Here is a 13,841-nt window from a genome sequence, read left to right as displayed (position 1 = left end):
AGGGTTTCTAATACGCTACTCTCCTCATACACCCTTGGCCTACGGTGTTCATAGAAATCGGGATTTTTTTCTTTTTGGATTTCAGTACACCCAGGTCGACCAATCAGCAATTGTTTTTTGTAAATGACGATATTTGCGTTGATATGAATTTCACTCTTTAATCTCGGAAATGAAAAACGCAAGTAAACAACGATCCGTAAGATAAAATTCAATTCTATGAATAGCCATGGTGTCATCCAATATCTTCTAAATATGTGATTAAGAATCTATATTGAAGCTTCAGATTTGTTCTATAAATAATGAATAAACATAACTCAATTACTGCTTCTTAATTATTCTTGAAAAAACTTCGATTTAATTTTTTTTAACACGTGTCTTTATTTCTGGCGATGACGCAATCTGTGCGTACCTGATAAAATAACAGTTCACGTGACATAACAATTCCGTCTTTTGACTTCACCGTATGCCAAGGGTTAATGAGGAGAGGAGCGTATCAGAAACCCTTGGCTAGCGAAGATGCCCCTGCTTTGAGTTGGTACTTCATAGATAGCCACAGGTTTCCAACAACTTGATCCACAAGTTGGACTTGATCATGTTGAATCTGATTGGTTTGTACATTTACTTGTTGACCATATGCCATATTCGCTATGCAATAGGTATAGTTGAGTATTCCAATTGTTATTTTTCATAGATTAGTCAAACACACAAGATTACTTGAAATTTCTACACAGGAATGTGAAGAAATCCGTTAAATAAGATGTTTCTCACATACATTTATACTTTTAAGTTTACCCCCATCTGCTAGAGGCTTATCGGTTTTTGTCATCAACTTATTTAGTTTTGTAGGTACTTGATTCGTTTTACCTTCCCAGAGCTTTTTTCAGCAACAAAAAGATTATCATTGCTGTCAACAGCTAACCCCATTGGTCTGTTGCAGATGAAAAAGTGACTGAGAAATTGTCCATTTTTATTAATGATATGAATGCAGTCGTTATTAGTATCTGCCACAAGTATTTGAGCCTGACTGTCCATGGCTATTCCAGAGGGACTAAATGGTTTATTCTCTCGAGCACTGCTATGTCCAGTGTATCGAAATCTTAAGCATCCGGCATTATTTGTGACCACTACAACACTGGCATCACGATCTGCAACACAAATATCTCTGTTTTTATTTTCTCTTATATATTTGCTTGAAATGCCTAATGAAAACAAGGGTTTTCCTTCATCGTCAAACTGAATTGATTGTTTCTCCTTTGAATTGGCAAAACGGACGACTTTAGATTGTGTTTTACTGGCATTAACCATCATTACCAAAAGCTCATCACATACTGTGGTACAGACATTCAAAATGACCCAATCATTTATGTTGATCTTCAGATCCATTTTATTTCTTGTGATTTTTAATATTTTGGAAGATCTATTACAGTAAATCAGTTCTCCAGTTCTGGTCACAGTAATGTCTTTGTATCCAATTTCCGTGCACACTTCTTTTACAACTGCTGATCCCAGTACTCCAAAGCTAAGACGAATTATATGAGAGGGCATACCAACTTTGAAGAGTTTTAAAGCACTGTCAAAGCCAGACGTCCATATTTCCTCATCATTCAGACAAGTTATACTTCCCTGATCCTGAAGTCCTGTGTCTAAAATGTACGTAACCTGCGGTTCAAGAAGCAGCTCTTTTTGTACCGTGTTGTCCTCGTCTTCCACGTTGATCTGATATCCATGCTCCTGACTTGTGATGGAAAACCCATTTATCGTACCGAACATCTCTGAAATCTGCTCATTCGTAATCGTCTTGGGTGAAAACTGCGGAACTGAGACATTAACTTTCGGTGGTAGAGCCTTCAGTGCAGAATTTTGGCTCGAGTATGATAACGATTTAGAAACATCTAAAGACTTAAGAATGTCTTTATTTGATCTTAATGATTCTTCAATTTTTGAGAGGAGTTGATTAAACATTTTCAGTTGTTCTTTCAGAGCCTCGAGCTGCTGTTTTCTCATTTTTTCAGTTTCCTCTCTGTTTGTTCTAACAATAAGATTAATTTTTTGATGCCATTTTTCACCTTGTTCCTCTATGCCTTTTATTGTTGCATTGTATTTTTCATCAACTTCAGCGATTTCAGATTCTAGTTGCTTGACTATGTCTTTGTAGGAAGGGTTAATGACGTCTTCCAACTCATTAATGTCATTTTTGATGACTTCTTTTATTCTGCTAGAGATCTGAGTAATTTTTGGAAATTTGTGTCGCTCGTGCAAATCAGATGCAATACACGAGGAACATACGGGCATCTCGCAGTCTTCACAATAGTTCTCGCATCGATCTTGAGGATGGATGTTGCATTTAGGTAAAATGGGCACATTTTTTCTTTCTTGATACTTGACAATTTTGTGTTTTTGAGGCTCGTCAGACAGGTGATTCCCGACACATGCCTTGCATAGGTTAAAGGGACAGGATGTACAATACATTTCCACCACATTAACATCGCAGATTTCACATCGCTGGACATCTTGAGCGCTATGCTGAGGATCCATTCTGGAAATTAAGACAAATTTTAGTAAACTGGGTAACCGTTTTGAACAGTTTAAACATACATGTGATAGTAATAACACATTTACATGTATGTGTACAGCAGCTCAATACAAAGCTATGATAATGTATGAAAATATTCAGTGGTCAACTGAGGAAGTTTGATTTATAAACACAACTGACTTAATAAATGAACAGGACAATTAAGTTTTTTTCAGTTGAAAAAAGTATAAAGTTTTCTTGTTTGTACATGTACGAGGGCCGTTCAAAAATTACGCGGACTTGGTGCACAGAAAAAAAATTGACGACATAATCGGGCAAAATGTCACACATAATATAAAAGAATCTTTACTTATATGGTCTTCAAAATTTCATATCAAAATGTTGTAAATTAGTATCGATTTTGAGTGATTTTTCAGGACATATCACTAAGTCACGGAGCAGCAAAATCTTCGACGTCACAGGCATTATAAAGATTATGTGGTTGAGCTTTCATTTTCTGAACATTTTTCCCAGAGTTCCCGTACAGTTTGAGTTACCTTATCTACTCAACATCCAAATCCCATTTCTTGTCAAGCTTGAAATCTATTTAACAAGTAAACATTATTCTTTTTTTTTTTGTTTTAAAACCAAAAACTGCAGGTATTTATGAGATATAGCGTGACATTGTCACTCTCAATCATTTTCTTTAAAGTCTGGATAAAGTTTTCGGACCCTGGCCTTTTTACAGAGGTCTAACGGTCTAAAATTTCAATAAGTTATTTGTGAACAAGTGTCACCAATACCCTAGTTTACTTCATGTTTTATTATGCATATTTTGGATCTATTTCGGCGATATCTAGAGCATTACACATAATTAAACAAAAGTGGTGCGCCGTCAGTTCAGGAGACGTCATTTTCACAGTCGTTTTTACGGGGATCGCATAAGAGAAAAATCACCATATTTCTGTTACTACTTCAAATATCATGTCAGAAATCTAAATACATAATAATAAAACAGTTTAAAGATATATTTGAGAAAATTGTCCCGCGAATTATAGAAAATTAATGAGTTAAATTTTGGATTCCGATGCTTTTGCTTCAATTTTATTTGTCATTTTCAAAGCGATATCAACATAGCGATAATTTAAAATAATTCTAAAATACAGAAATTTTGCCCAAAATTTATCGAAATCCTTAAAAAAAAATTTCATAACTATATGACGTCTATAAGAGTAAATAATAGTACAGTCCGCGTAATTTTTGAACGGCCCTCGTATGTGTGTTGTTTAACGTCCCTCTCGGGTTTTTTTTCACTCAATCATATGGAGACGCCTGCACCACTTGCCGATGGAGAGCTGCAAATGCTGTCATGTATTCCGCACTTACAGCCATTAAACAGTGAGGAATGTTTTGTTCATACCAGTACCTAATGCGATATATAAGCCGATAATGGGACCCTGGTTTATATTTTATAAAGCTAGGTCTCCACGTCTTTCATAAATTAAACCCGCGACGTTTATATTATAACCCCTTACTTCGCGATTATAAGCACTGTGCCACGCGAGCGATAATTTAAAGTAGAACATTCCGATAGTCCCGCAAAAGAGAAAGAATAGACCTGCTTACATTTTCAAAATAATAAGTCAAATTAAAATATTGGTCAGCATTTAAAAAAAAATCGCCAAAATAACTAGTATGAAATTTTATCATGGTTGTTTGAGTAAATGAAATTAAAGGGATGAATGGACTAGATATATAAGTACATATATTAATTAACTTAAATATTTTATAATGCTAGATTCGTCTTCTAAATTAAACAGTTTATATAGAATATAATTTTGCCTCCAAAATTAGCCTCTTAACTCTTAATATTCTTTTTATGATACATACGTGTACAAGTTTTTTCGTTCAAGTCCGATAATCTAGTCGAAATTGTCCTTATGGGCTGTCGTATTAATCTATGACCTAGTTAACAGATCAGCTCAAGCGACTGAAGGTCAGGTATGTGGATTGTTATAAACAGTCGTTTATTTTACTTTTAATAATACTTGGAACTCTGTGTGAGTTAACTGTGTCACTAAAGGGCTTCAGTAAATTAATATAACTTTTCATGTGACTGACCTTAAAACAACTGAAATTTATGTAGAACTAGACCAATTTTACCTTTTCTTTCCCCATTTCATCGTCACCTAAACATTGTAGGACTCATTTTAATTGGGAAATATACATATGTAAATATTAAATTTTACTTGCCTTCTGCGATCCATTCAAAGTTCTACACAGTAGCTCTAGACATGCTCAGACAAGGGATCGCCATTTAACTTTGTACGAGGAAGTAAATTTATTTGTAAATACTACGGTCAAAGGTAAATTCACATATATATGATAAGTTTCAGTTTAGTATCATAGCTTAATTGTTACTTCTTAATTTCAGATATATATAATGACGTGCAAGCTTATCATGTGTCTTGTAGAGTATCTTGATTAAAAACGTTTTTTTTAGCCAAACTTTACAATAAATAGACTGATAAAACCAATTTTACAATTATTGTGCTACCAAATCAGCGATTAATGACCTTTGGATCGTACCATCCATGCTTGTACTCTTGTGAATATCAATATTGATTTACTATTGTAGATATCAGCATGGCGTGCGCCTTTCCAGAAGAAGACTTGAACGAAGAATGCGACTGTTGTGGTAACCATCGTACATGCTTTTGTCTGAAATGTGTTGTTAGTTTGTGTGACAAATGCAAAGAAAAACATGTTGACCACGAAGAAAATCATGATATTTTGGAACTCCCGCCAATGGAACAGGATCTGCCAATGTGCGATGTACATGATGACATAACGTGCACTCTCTACTGCTGGACATGTCAGGAATCACTGTGCCAATACTGTGTGCAAGAAAAACATACAGGAGATGGTCACCATGTTCTAGATATAGAGTCCGCCGCACTTATAAAACGAAACCAGATTATAAAAGAACATGCTGAGGGCAAACATGTATTATCGCCACAAATTCAAAACCAAGTCCAAAACATCCAGGAGGGCGTTGAGATGTACAAAGCCTATATTCAAAGCATTAAGGATGCCATGATTGCTCAGGCAGAAAGAATGAAGGAAATGGTCAACGAAATTGTTGAAGAACGTCAAAGAGAACTGAAGGAAATGGAAAGAAATAGTGCAATGACATTAGAAGACCAAAGACAGAAATTGGAGGGACACATGGCAGAAATCAACGATACAATAAACGAGTACCGCGAGACTGAACAAACTGGAGATCCTGAGAAAATCAAGGAATTTGCCGATAAAAACAGGGACAAAATCAGACGATTGAAACAGCTCCCCGAGTTGGAAGAAGTGAAACCACCGACATACGAAACACCAAAAGTCGACATTGAATTTATCAGACAAATGTTCGGAAAATTAATGTTGAAACAGCACACTTGGTCTACATCCGAAAGCTTAGCCATTCCCAATCAGGAGGAACTGATTCAACTACCAGAGCTCGATAAAGAGGAAATCCGCAAGAGATTTGGCACACTGACTGTGACAAACACAGAACCAACAGAGGCACAGGAGGATTCCGTAAATGCAGAAAACTTAAATACAAACTCGGATGACAATCCCATTCCTACCATTCATGATCTGGAAGAAATGGCAGAATTAGAAAGTCGGACTGAAGAAGTAACAGATGATACAGTTACTGACGAAGGAACATTGAGAAATGAAGATCAGAACCCTTCAGATCAAGACAATGATGAATGACTTTATATAGGCTTTACTGGAAAAAAAAACCCAAACACATAAAACACCAAACTGATAAAATAAGAAAAACTGAGGATTCCAATTTATTTTATTGAAATAAATTGATCAAGTTCATCTTTAATGCCAAAAATTTACAATGCATGTGGTTTATCACAATTTAAAATTAAAACCATGAAAAGATTCAGTTATTACGTTTTTTTTTCCTTTCTTTCTACAGATACAATCATAGAAAAAGGGGCCCGCCCCTCTTTCCAGAAATAGATTTTTATTTAAAAATTACATTATACTTATTGTTTTGTATACTTATTTCTGAGCCACCCAACTTTCTGGATTAAACACTGATATGTACAATTTGCCTTAATGCATTTCACATCTATAAAGAGTTTCAATTAGGACATATAAAATATACTAGCTCAAAACAGATAGTTTATATTGCAAAAAAATTAAGTATTACCTAAGCAGATGTAAAATAATATTGAATTTCAAATCGGTAATTTATATGAACTCACAACATAAAGGTTTCACGGGTATGATCATGACTCTCACTAAGAGAAAAAATCATTAAAACAAAACAAACTTTCAACAATAGATCAATTAATAATACCATCATTTAAATTAAAAAAAATGATTCATACATTCTCATCTCCCCTGGATGGATGAAGTTAATTATTTTTAATTAATATTACATGTATGTAACATTACAACATTTAATAATCAAACGGTAACAACTGATAAAACAGTCTGTCGAGGTTTCATTTCCTTGGGTCCCATCTACTCCGATATGGAATTTTAGGTCATCTGTTATCAGGACTGGAAATCTCCTGGTCCTGAGGTTAGCTGGGTCCCTTCTACTCAAATCTGGAATTTTAGCTCAGCTGCTGTCAGGACTGGGAACCTCCTGGCCCTGAGCTTGCCTGGTCCTCTTGATTGCTGTCTTGTCTCTGGAAAATGTACATGGCAGCCTCCTGCAGTCTGCTCAGGACCAGGCTTCCCATTCCTGACACAGGTGAACTAGGACCAGTGGAAGAGTTGCTGGAGGACTGGTTTCCTGTGAGAGAAAAAATACCTCAAAGTGAACATCAAATCTTAAGAAACAAACAAGGGATAGTTCTAAAAATGCCACAAATCAGGTCTGAAAATAGAAAAAATGGAGCATATAAATTTTACAAATGCAGTTATACTTCAGTACCATAAGCATCAATTTCTCAAAAACCATGGCTATGTCAAATTAAATTGAAAGTTACTACCACTTAAGTATTCTTGAAATCTCGAGTCCACTATTTTATTGCTCTTTTATCAAATAAAAGCACAGTTTTGAGCCTTTTAAATCATAAACTTGTCAATATGACTGCATAAGTTATCAATGTATAAAGAGGATAGTAAAGATCAGTTCTTATTATTTTTCCTGTTAATTAGAGATGGTAAGTATATCAGAAAACCAAAGGGTTCAAATCCTCATTGTACATTTTCATTTGCAATTTAGCCAAGATATCATTCTACAGATATACAGATATAAACAATTTGCTTCATTTTTTTCTCCAGGTTAAAAATTTGCAGGCAACAATTACTAGTATATGGAAAGAAGAACACAATCATTAGATACTGGCACACCTCTAAACACATCGTGTAGTGCATGATACATGTACATATACATATAATACAATGTTTGCAAGAGTGTCAAGACTTTTAAAGTCTTCTGTGAAATCATTAAAACTGTGGAAGCCTATGGTCATGGATCATTTAAATTCTACAAGTTATAGGAGAAATAATTTCGTGTGTTCCCTTATACCTACAGAAGGAATACGACTTAGTGACCTTGATTTATCAAAAAATTAATTCAAAAAATTCAATGCCACCACTACCATTTATAATTCCACATAATTTTTCTCTTAAGGTAGGATTCTTCTCATATTTCTAATATTTAAAAATCAATGGAATTTTCACAGAATCAAGAAGACAATACCAGTAAGTGATAGTATCAGTGAAATTAAATTTGACCGTTTTATATTAGAGGCAAGGTCAGGTCAAGGTCATTATCTTTTTCCTTGACATTAAAATAACTGTTGCCATTATATGATATTTCTATTTCAAAAGTTTAATGATTGTTCTTTTTGCATAAAACACATATTACTATATTGGGTCTGTAGCAAGATATTACCAAATTTACATAAATAATGTAACTTAACTGGATATTAGAATCCGACTTGTTTTTCTTAGATTTTTTAAGGATATATTAATTTTCATATGCTTTATATTTAACTTTTTCTTATTTTCACATATAAAACGTCTTATAAATGTACAAAATGATACAAAAACAAAAAGTTTTGATGTTTAAAAGAGAGAAAAAATACTTTTTGGATTTTTGGCAACTTTTGATAGGAAAAATAGAAAATTCTAGTTTGTTTGAAAAATCATATTTATTTGATATATTTTGTTTAGTCCCTCATTATTAAAACTTACATCTGAAAATTTCTCCAAGACTTTGATTGTGTAAAAATTATAACTAAATTCATTGTTCTATGATAATTTTGAGAGGCAATTTTTTCATATGCCACCATTAGTGACCTTGATTTATCAAAAGTTTACAATTGAGATGAGGAAAGAAAAATATGGTCTTTTAAATTCCTTACAAAAATATATAAGACATATAACCAAATATACTTTGAATGTTTCATCTAGTCAGAAACCAGAGAAGAATCCTACCTTAATAGAACAGACAACACAATGTCAACTGGCTACAATGCTTTTGATACTTGGTTCAAATTTCTGCTGGAAAAACTATTTTTTAGCATTTGTAAAATATTGTTCACATATATTAAATGCAAGTCTTTTTTTTAAGATCAATTTCATCAATTAATATAAATAGATTATTACTTCCCTTTTTGTGAAACTTTTAGTATGCAATGTGAAATTGTACCTTTCTGTGCTCTTGTGACGGGTATGTGAGGTGAGGCCAATGGTGTATAACTGTATGGGGGTGAAGAAATGGGTGTCACAAACTTGCATGTAGTCGCCCTCTTCAAGAAATCATCTAGCTCCTTCATCGTTAGTTTGTTGTGTAAGGTTTCTAGGGGATGCAGACTTGGCACCATATTAAATCCTTCAAATGCTGCAATGGTTAAAAAAAGTCTTTAAAACATTTAAAAATATGTAATCAGTATTTGTCCAACCAAACGTTTATATATTAAAGAGAAACCATGTACAATTGTAATAAATCTGTTGAATTGCTTTTTCAAACAAATTGTACTTTATATGTGTACTGGTAAAAAAAAAAGCTTCCCTTGTGTCTAGCTCATCTAAACGCATTCCAACAATTTCCCCAACATATACACATTTATCAAAGCCCTCCATGGAATATTTCTCTGCGATAATGCAAGATTCTAAAGACATCAACAAGTTTTTGAAATATATTTTGAATTCTTAAATCTTTTGTAGATATAAGCTGTTGGTATTCTTTGGGGCTTTAAAAGGCAAAAGGAATTCATCCAATTCAAACTCGCATGTCTGAAATGTTTAATGATAATAAGAAACTATAGCTTTAGCAGTAACAATATTAGTTGTGGTGTCAACAATCACAACTGCAGTTTTGAACAAGTTAATGCATAAAGGTGGGAGAGATGAAAAAATAAACCACAGCAGAAAGATAAACCTTGCAAAAGTTCCTCGTCAGGTTCTGAAAAAGCAGGTTGTTAGCCATATGTAATATATCTGTCCTAAATATCTGAACAAAGTGTGTGCAAAAATATTGAGAGTTTTAAACTAATTTCATCAACAACAGACTACTAATTCAATCACTTATGATTCTTCTATCATTCATGAATTTATTACCAAATTTCAGATTTAGGTTTTAAATTTTCAGAAAATACTATCATTGCTATTTCTCTACCACAAAGAGATCAAAGTTTTGTCATTTTGACACAGATACCATACCCAAAAGACATCATAGAGAACTATATATTATACAACTCCTGCATACAGGCTTTTATAAGGACATTAGAAGACAGTCTACATTGATTTAAAGATGCCCTCTCCTAGCCATATGGTGAAAGTAGGGACAGTTAGTGCTAACTTATAAAAACTGCATTAAAATGAAACACTATACATACCAGTCTGTCCTGTTAAAACACAAAGACATGCATTGGTAAAAGAAACCAATTTATATAAAACAAATCAATTCATTTCAGCTGGGAATAAAACAAGTACCTTTTGAAAAATAAAAACTCAATAATGCAAATAAAGTTTAAAGCATTGTTTTATGGTAATTTCCAATACATACAAAGTAAATTCTGAATGAAGTTTTAATCCTAATCTTTGTTTACTTAATACTATGCAATTTACAGCTAAGATGACATGCAACAAGTCAACATGCAACAGAGGGTAAATTCTCCAAAACATTTTTTTATCTTTAACGATTGAAGTGCAAAAAGGGTGTTTTATCTCCAAAAGAATAAGGTTATGATATTACGCACTGAAACTTTATAAAAAAAAAAAAAAAAAAAAAAAATGATAATCAGCATAATCAACTTTCCAAGAGGTTAATGAAATTTCCTCATTTTTAATAATTGTCCATCAAATCAAATGATAGTATTTGCTTAAATACATCAATTTCAAATTTGTCCTGCTGGCATTACATAAAACTTTTATTTAACTCATTATGGCAGACAACAAATTTGGAATTGTAAAAAGCTTGAAAAATTCATTAAGCACATGGAAATTTAGAATCTGGAACACATCTGAAAAATTCATTAAGCACATGGAAATTTAGAATCATAGTGAACACATCTTTAAAACTCTTCAAATCTTTTTTCAAACAACTTTTAATTGTTTAATGAAAGCAAATTTGCCATTTAAAGCAAATAGTCATTAAAAAAAAAAAAAAGTATTAAAGAAATGAAACTAATAAGAATCATAGTGACTAAATATTAAGTTATGTCATGCCTATGCATGTAAATCTGCAGATCTAGTTATATATTGCCAAACTCTTCAAAATCCCAATTCCCATTTTTTTTAAGCAAACTTTGCAACTTTTAATTACTTTACTTGTGGCTAAGCCTTGATTAACACATAACATCACTCCTTCACAACAAATCTTCTTGTCAGTTAATCTTTGACACTTAAAAATGGACGTTTGTTGTGAAAAGAGGGTGGCGGATGGCGGTAGCTTGCAAAGCAAATTTGCCAAATGCATGTAGTTAAAATGTAAAGGAATGCAAAGGAAGTATGTCCCAAAGCTCATAAATTCTGTCTGCCAACCCAGTGAATGTTACGTTAACTTCAGAAAACAGCTAAACTTAACCATAAATGTATGATATGTTCAAAGCGAGTGTTTCATGCTAGATTTGGTATAGATACACATAAGTGAACTAAAAGGAGAACTTAGAACACATTACATTTACATGCTCACTGACAATGAACTCATCAGTGCTAATTTTCTCTTTTTATACACTTGTGTCATAAATAGGAAAAGGACATGCTTCATCTTGACAAAATGTAGATATTTCCTGCAGCTGTTAAACTGTCATTCTATGTAACAAGCAGCAGTCCACAGAGGTGGACAGGTGTACACTACATAAACCCCTACCCGGATTATTAGGCCCCAAGACAGAAGCAGATCTAGCCCTGTTCATCTCACTCTGTATGATGTAGTTCTCTAGAATAAAATTACATTTACAACAGTTTACCTTTCCTCCAAACTACATGTAGTAAACACTGGTGTAAGTACATGTACATTGTATTAAAAATTGAAACAGATTCAAAATTATATACAGAAAATTTAAAAAATAAAAATAGTCTTCAAAATATATTAGTTTCAGGTGTAAAAAAATCAATATAGTAAAATTGATATACACTGTACTATAACAAAGGTGAAATTTTGTTATATTACTAAAAAAATTAGTTTTAAATGATATCTTCTACTGGGAACAGTACACAGCTACTTCAGAGTGACATGAAAGCCTTTAATTTATGCTGCTATTTATGCTTCTCTAATTCCACTCTTGATATACATAACCAAATGCATTCTTGATCAGAGCCTAGCTTCAAGAATTAAGGAAGCTAAAACCCACCTTTGAAAGCCTCTGGATTCAAGTAAAATAAGCTTGTGCAGGAATTTCTTCTTTTGTCACTAGCCAGGGGAAGATGAACAGTTAAGTAGTGTCTGTCATAGAGAGCTGTAAAAGAGTTCAAAAACTGATAAACAATTGATTTATATATGCTTATTGAGTTATGCAAAGAAAATCAATCAAATATAAAGCAGCTTCTCTTTTGTAATTGGTATTTTATATATGAAAAATTTGTTTTTAATTTCAAATATTACATGCACATCTAGCAACTAAAATGTTAAGGTAATAAGTGCAGTTTCATACACTGAAACAGTTTTTTTGTTTCAATATCAAATTACTGTAACTAGAAAAAATCTCTGATTTTCTACACAATTTTGCATAATTTTCTTTTAAGTTGATGGCCCTTGAGAAGATCCTCTTCCACTTACAATGCCTGTCTACTTTAGGTTCCGCTGGTTTATCTTCCAGACTCTTGCTCCTCTTCTCCTCCAGGCTCTGTGACCTGACTGGTTCTGCACAATAAGATAAAATTAATTTCACGTATCTGGTATCATAAAAATTTTACAATGTCTGACACAATCATGACAATCAATGAAATGAGATGAAAAAGTCATGAACTATATACTAAATGTCAAATGATCAAATGACAATTCTATATATAAAATTCTTAAGCAGTGTTATCTTTGAGGTTGTTTGATTAGGCATTATTTTTTCAATTTATCTCTAAGTTTAAACAATATTTTATACATGTACTTCTGATACTTCTGGTAGAATGAAAGAAAAAGTGAGCAAGCTCATATACCCCATGCTCCCTCAAATGTCGAAGTGCTGAAATTCCCGAAAAAATAAAGGAATCGGAATTTCCTGGTAATATGCACATTTACACATTGTGTCTTAAATATCTGCAAAGTTTGACCAAATTGTGTGCAGCGGTTTATGAGGAATTGCACTGACAAACTGTTCATCTCTATATTCAAGATATGACCAAAAATATAAGTGTAAAAGTGCGGAAATTCCCAGAAAAATAAAGGAATTGGAATTTCCTGGTAATATGCACATCTACACATTGTGTCCTAAATATCTGCAAAGTTTGACCAAATTGTGTGCTGTGGTTTATGAGGAATTGCGCTGACAAACTGTTCATCTCTATATTCAAGATATGGCCAAAAATATAAGTGTAAAAGTGCGGAAATTCCCAAAAAAATAAAGGAATTGGAATTTCCTGGTAATATGCACATCTACACACTGTGTCCTAAATATCTGCAAAGTTTGTCCAAATTGTGTGCAGCAGTTTATGAGGAATTGCGTTGACAAACTGTTCATCTCTATATTCAAGATATGGCCAAAAATATAAGTGAAAAAGTGCGGAAATTCTCCCAAAAAAAATAAAGGAATTGAAATTTCCTGGTAATATGCACATCTACACATCGTGTCCTAAATATCTGCAAAGTTTGACGAAATTCTGTGCAACGGTTTATGAGGAGTTGCACTGACAG

The 13,841-nt window shown here is 33.1% G+C and overlaps 3 protein-coding genes across 8 annotated transcripts in view; 1 reads left to right on the top strand and 2 right to left on the bottom strand.

Annotated features, from left to right (window-relative positions):
• Positions 1-834: 834 nt before the first annotated feature.
• Positions 835-2,535, bottom strand: LOC134247901 (uncharacterized). The gene has a single exon (XM_062730311.1). The coding sequence runs from the start codon at positions 2,533-2,535 to the stop codon at positions 835-837; it is 1,701 nt and encodes a 566-aa protein (XP_062586295.1).
• A 2,590-nt stretch (positions 2,536-5,125) lies between these two features.
• Positions 5,126-6,467, top strand: LOC134247896 (E3 ubiquitin-protein ligase TRIM71-like). The gene has a single exon (XM_062730305.1). It carries the CDS (start codon positions 5,159-5,161, stop codon positions 6,281-6,283), a length of 1,125 nt encoding a protein of 374 aa, XP_062586289.1. The 5' UTR covers positions 5,126-5,158; the 3' UTR covers positions 6,284-6,467.
• LOC134247895 (inositol hexakisphosphate and diphosphoinositol-pentakisphosphate kinase 2-like) overlaps positions 6,354-13,841 on the bottom strand; it is a 32,832-nt gene continuing 25,344 nt past the window's right edge. For 5 of the 6 annotated variants that reach the window (XM_062730298.1, XM_062730302.1, XM_062730301.1 and 2 more), the window contains 5 exons: positions 12,774-12,857; positions 12,349-12,453; positions 11,865-11,933; positions 9,201-9,392; positions 6,354-7,331 (listed from right to left, as the gene is read on the bottom strand). In XM_062730298.1, the coding sequence (XP_062586282.1) occupies positions 7,165-7,331; positions 9,201-9,392; positions 11,865-11,933; positions 12,349-12,453; positions 12,774-12,857 (617 nt within the window). In that variant the 3' untranslated portion in view covers positions 6,354-7,164. The remainder of the gene's footprint in view (positions 7,332-9,200; positions 9,393-11,864; positions 11,934-12,348; positions 12,454-12,773; positions 12,858-13,841) is intronic. The other variant, XM_062730303.1, reaches the window with a different exon arrangement.

The sequence above is a fragment of the Saccostrea cucullata genome, unplaced genomic scaffold (assembly GCF_032062105.1).
Source record: "Saccostrea cucullata isolate Sc308-1 unplaced genomic scaffold, CSIRO_AGI_Scuc_v1 ctg120, whole genome shotgun sequence".
In the NCBI taxonomy this organism is placed as follows: domain Eukaryota; kingdom Metazoa; phylum Mollusca; class Bivalvia; order Ostreida; family Ostreidae; genus Saccostrea; species Saccostrea cuccullata.
The sequence above is the reverse complement of the archived record's forward strand: the minus strand, read 5'-3'. Positions and strand labels throughout refer to the sequence as shown.

What these genes read in the sequence shown, in the direction of transcription:
- LOC134247901 (XM_062730311.1), bottom strand. Translation starts at nt 2,535, where the DNA reads ATGGATCCTCAGCATAGCGCTCAAGATGTCCAGCGATGTGAAATCTGC.
- LOC134247896 (XM_062730305.1), top strand. Translation starts at nt 5,159, where the DNA reads ATGGCGTGCGCCTTTCCAGAAGAAGACTTGAACGAAGAATGCGACTGT.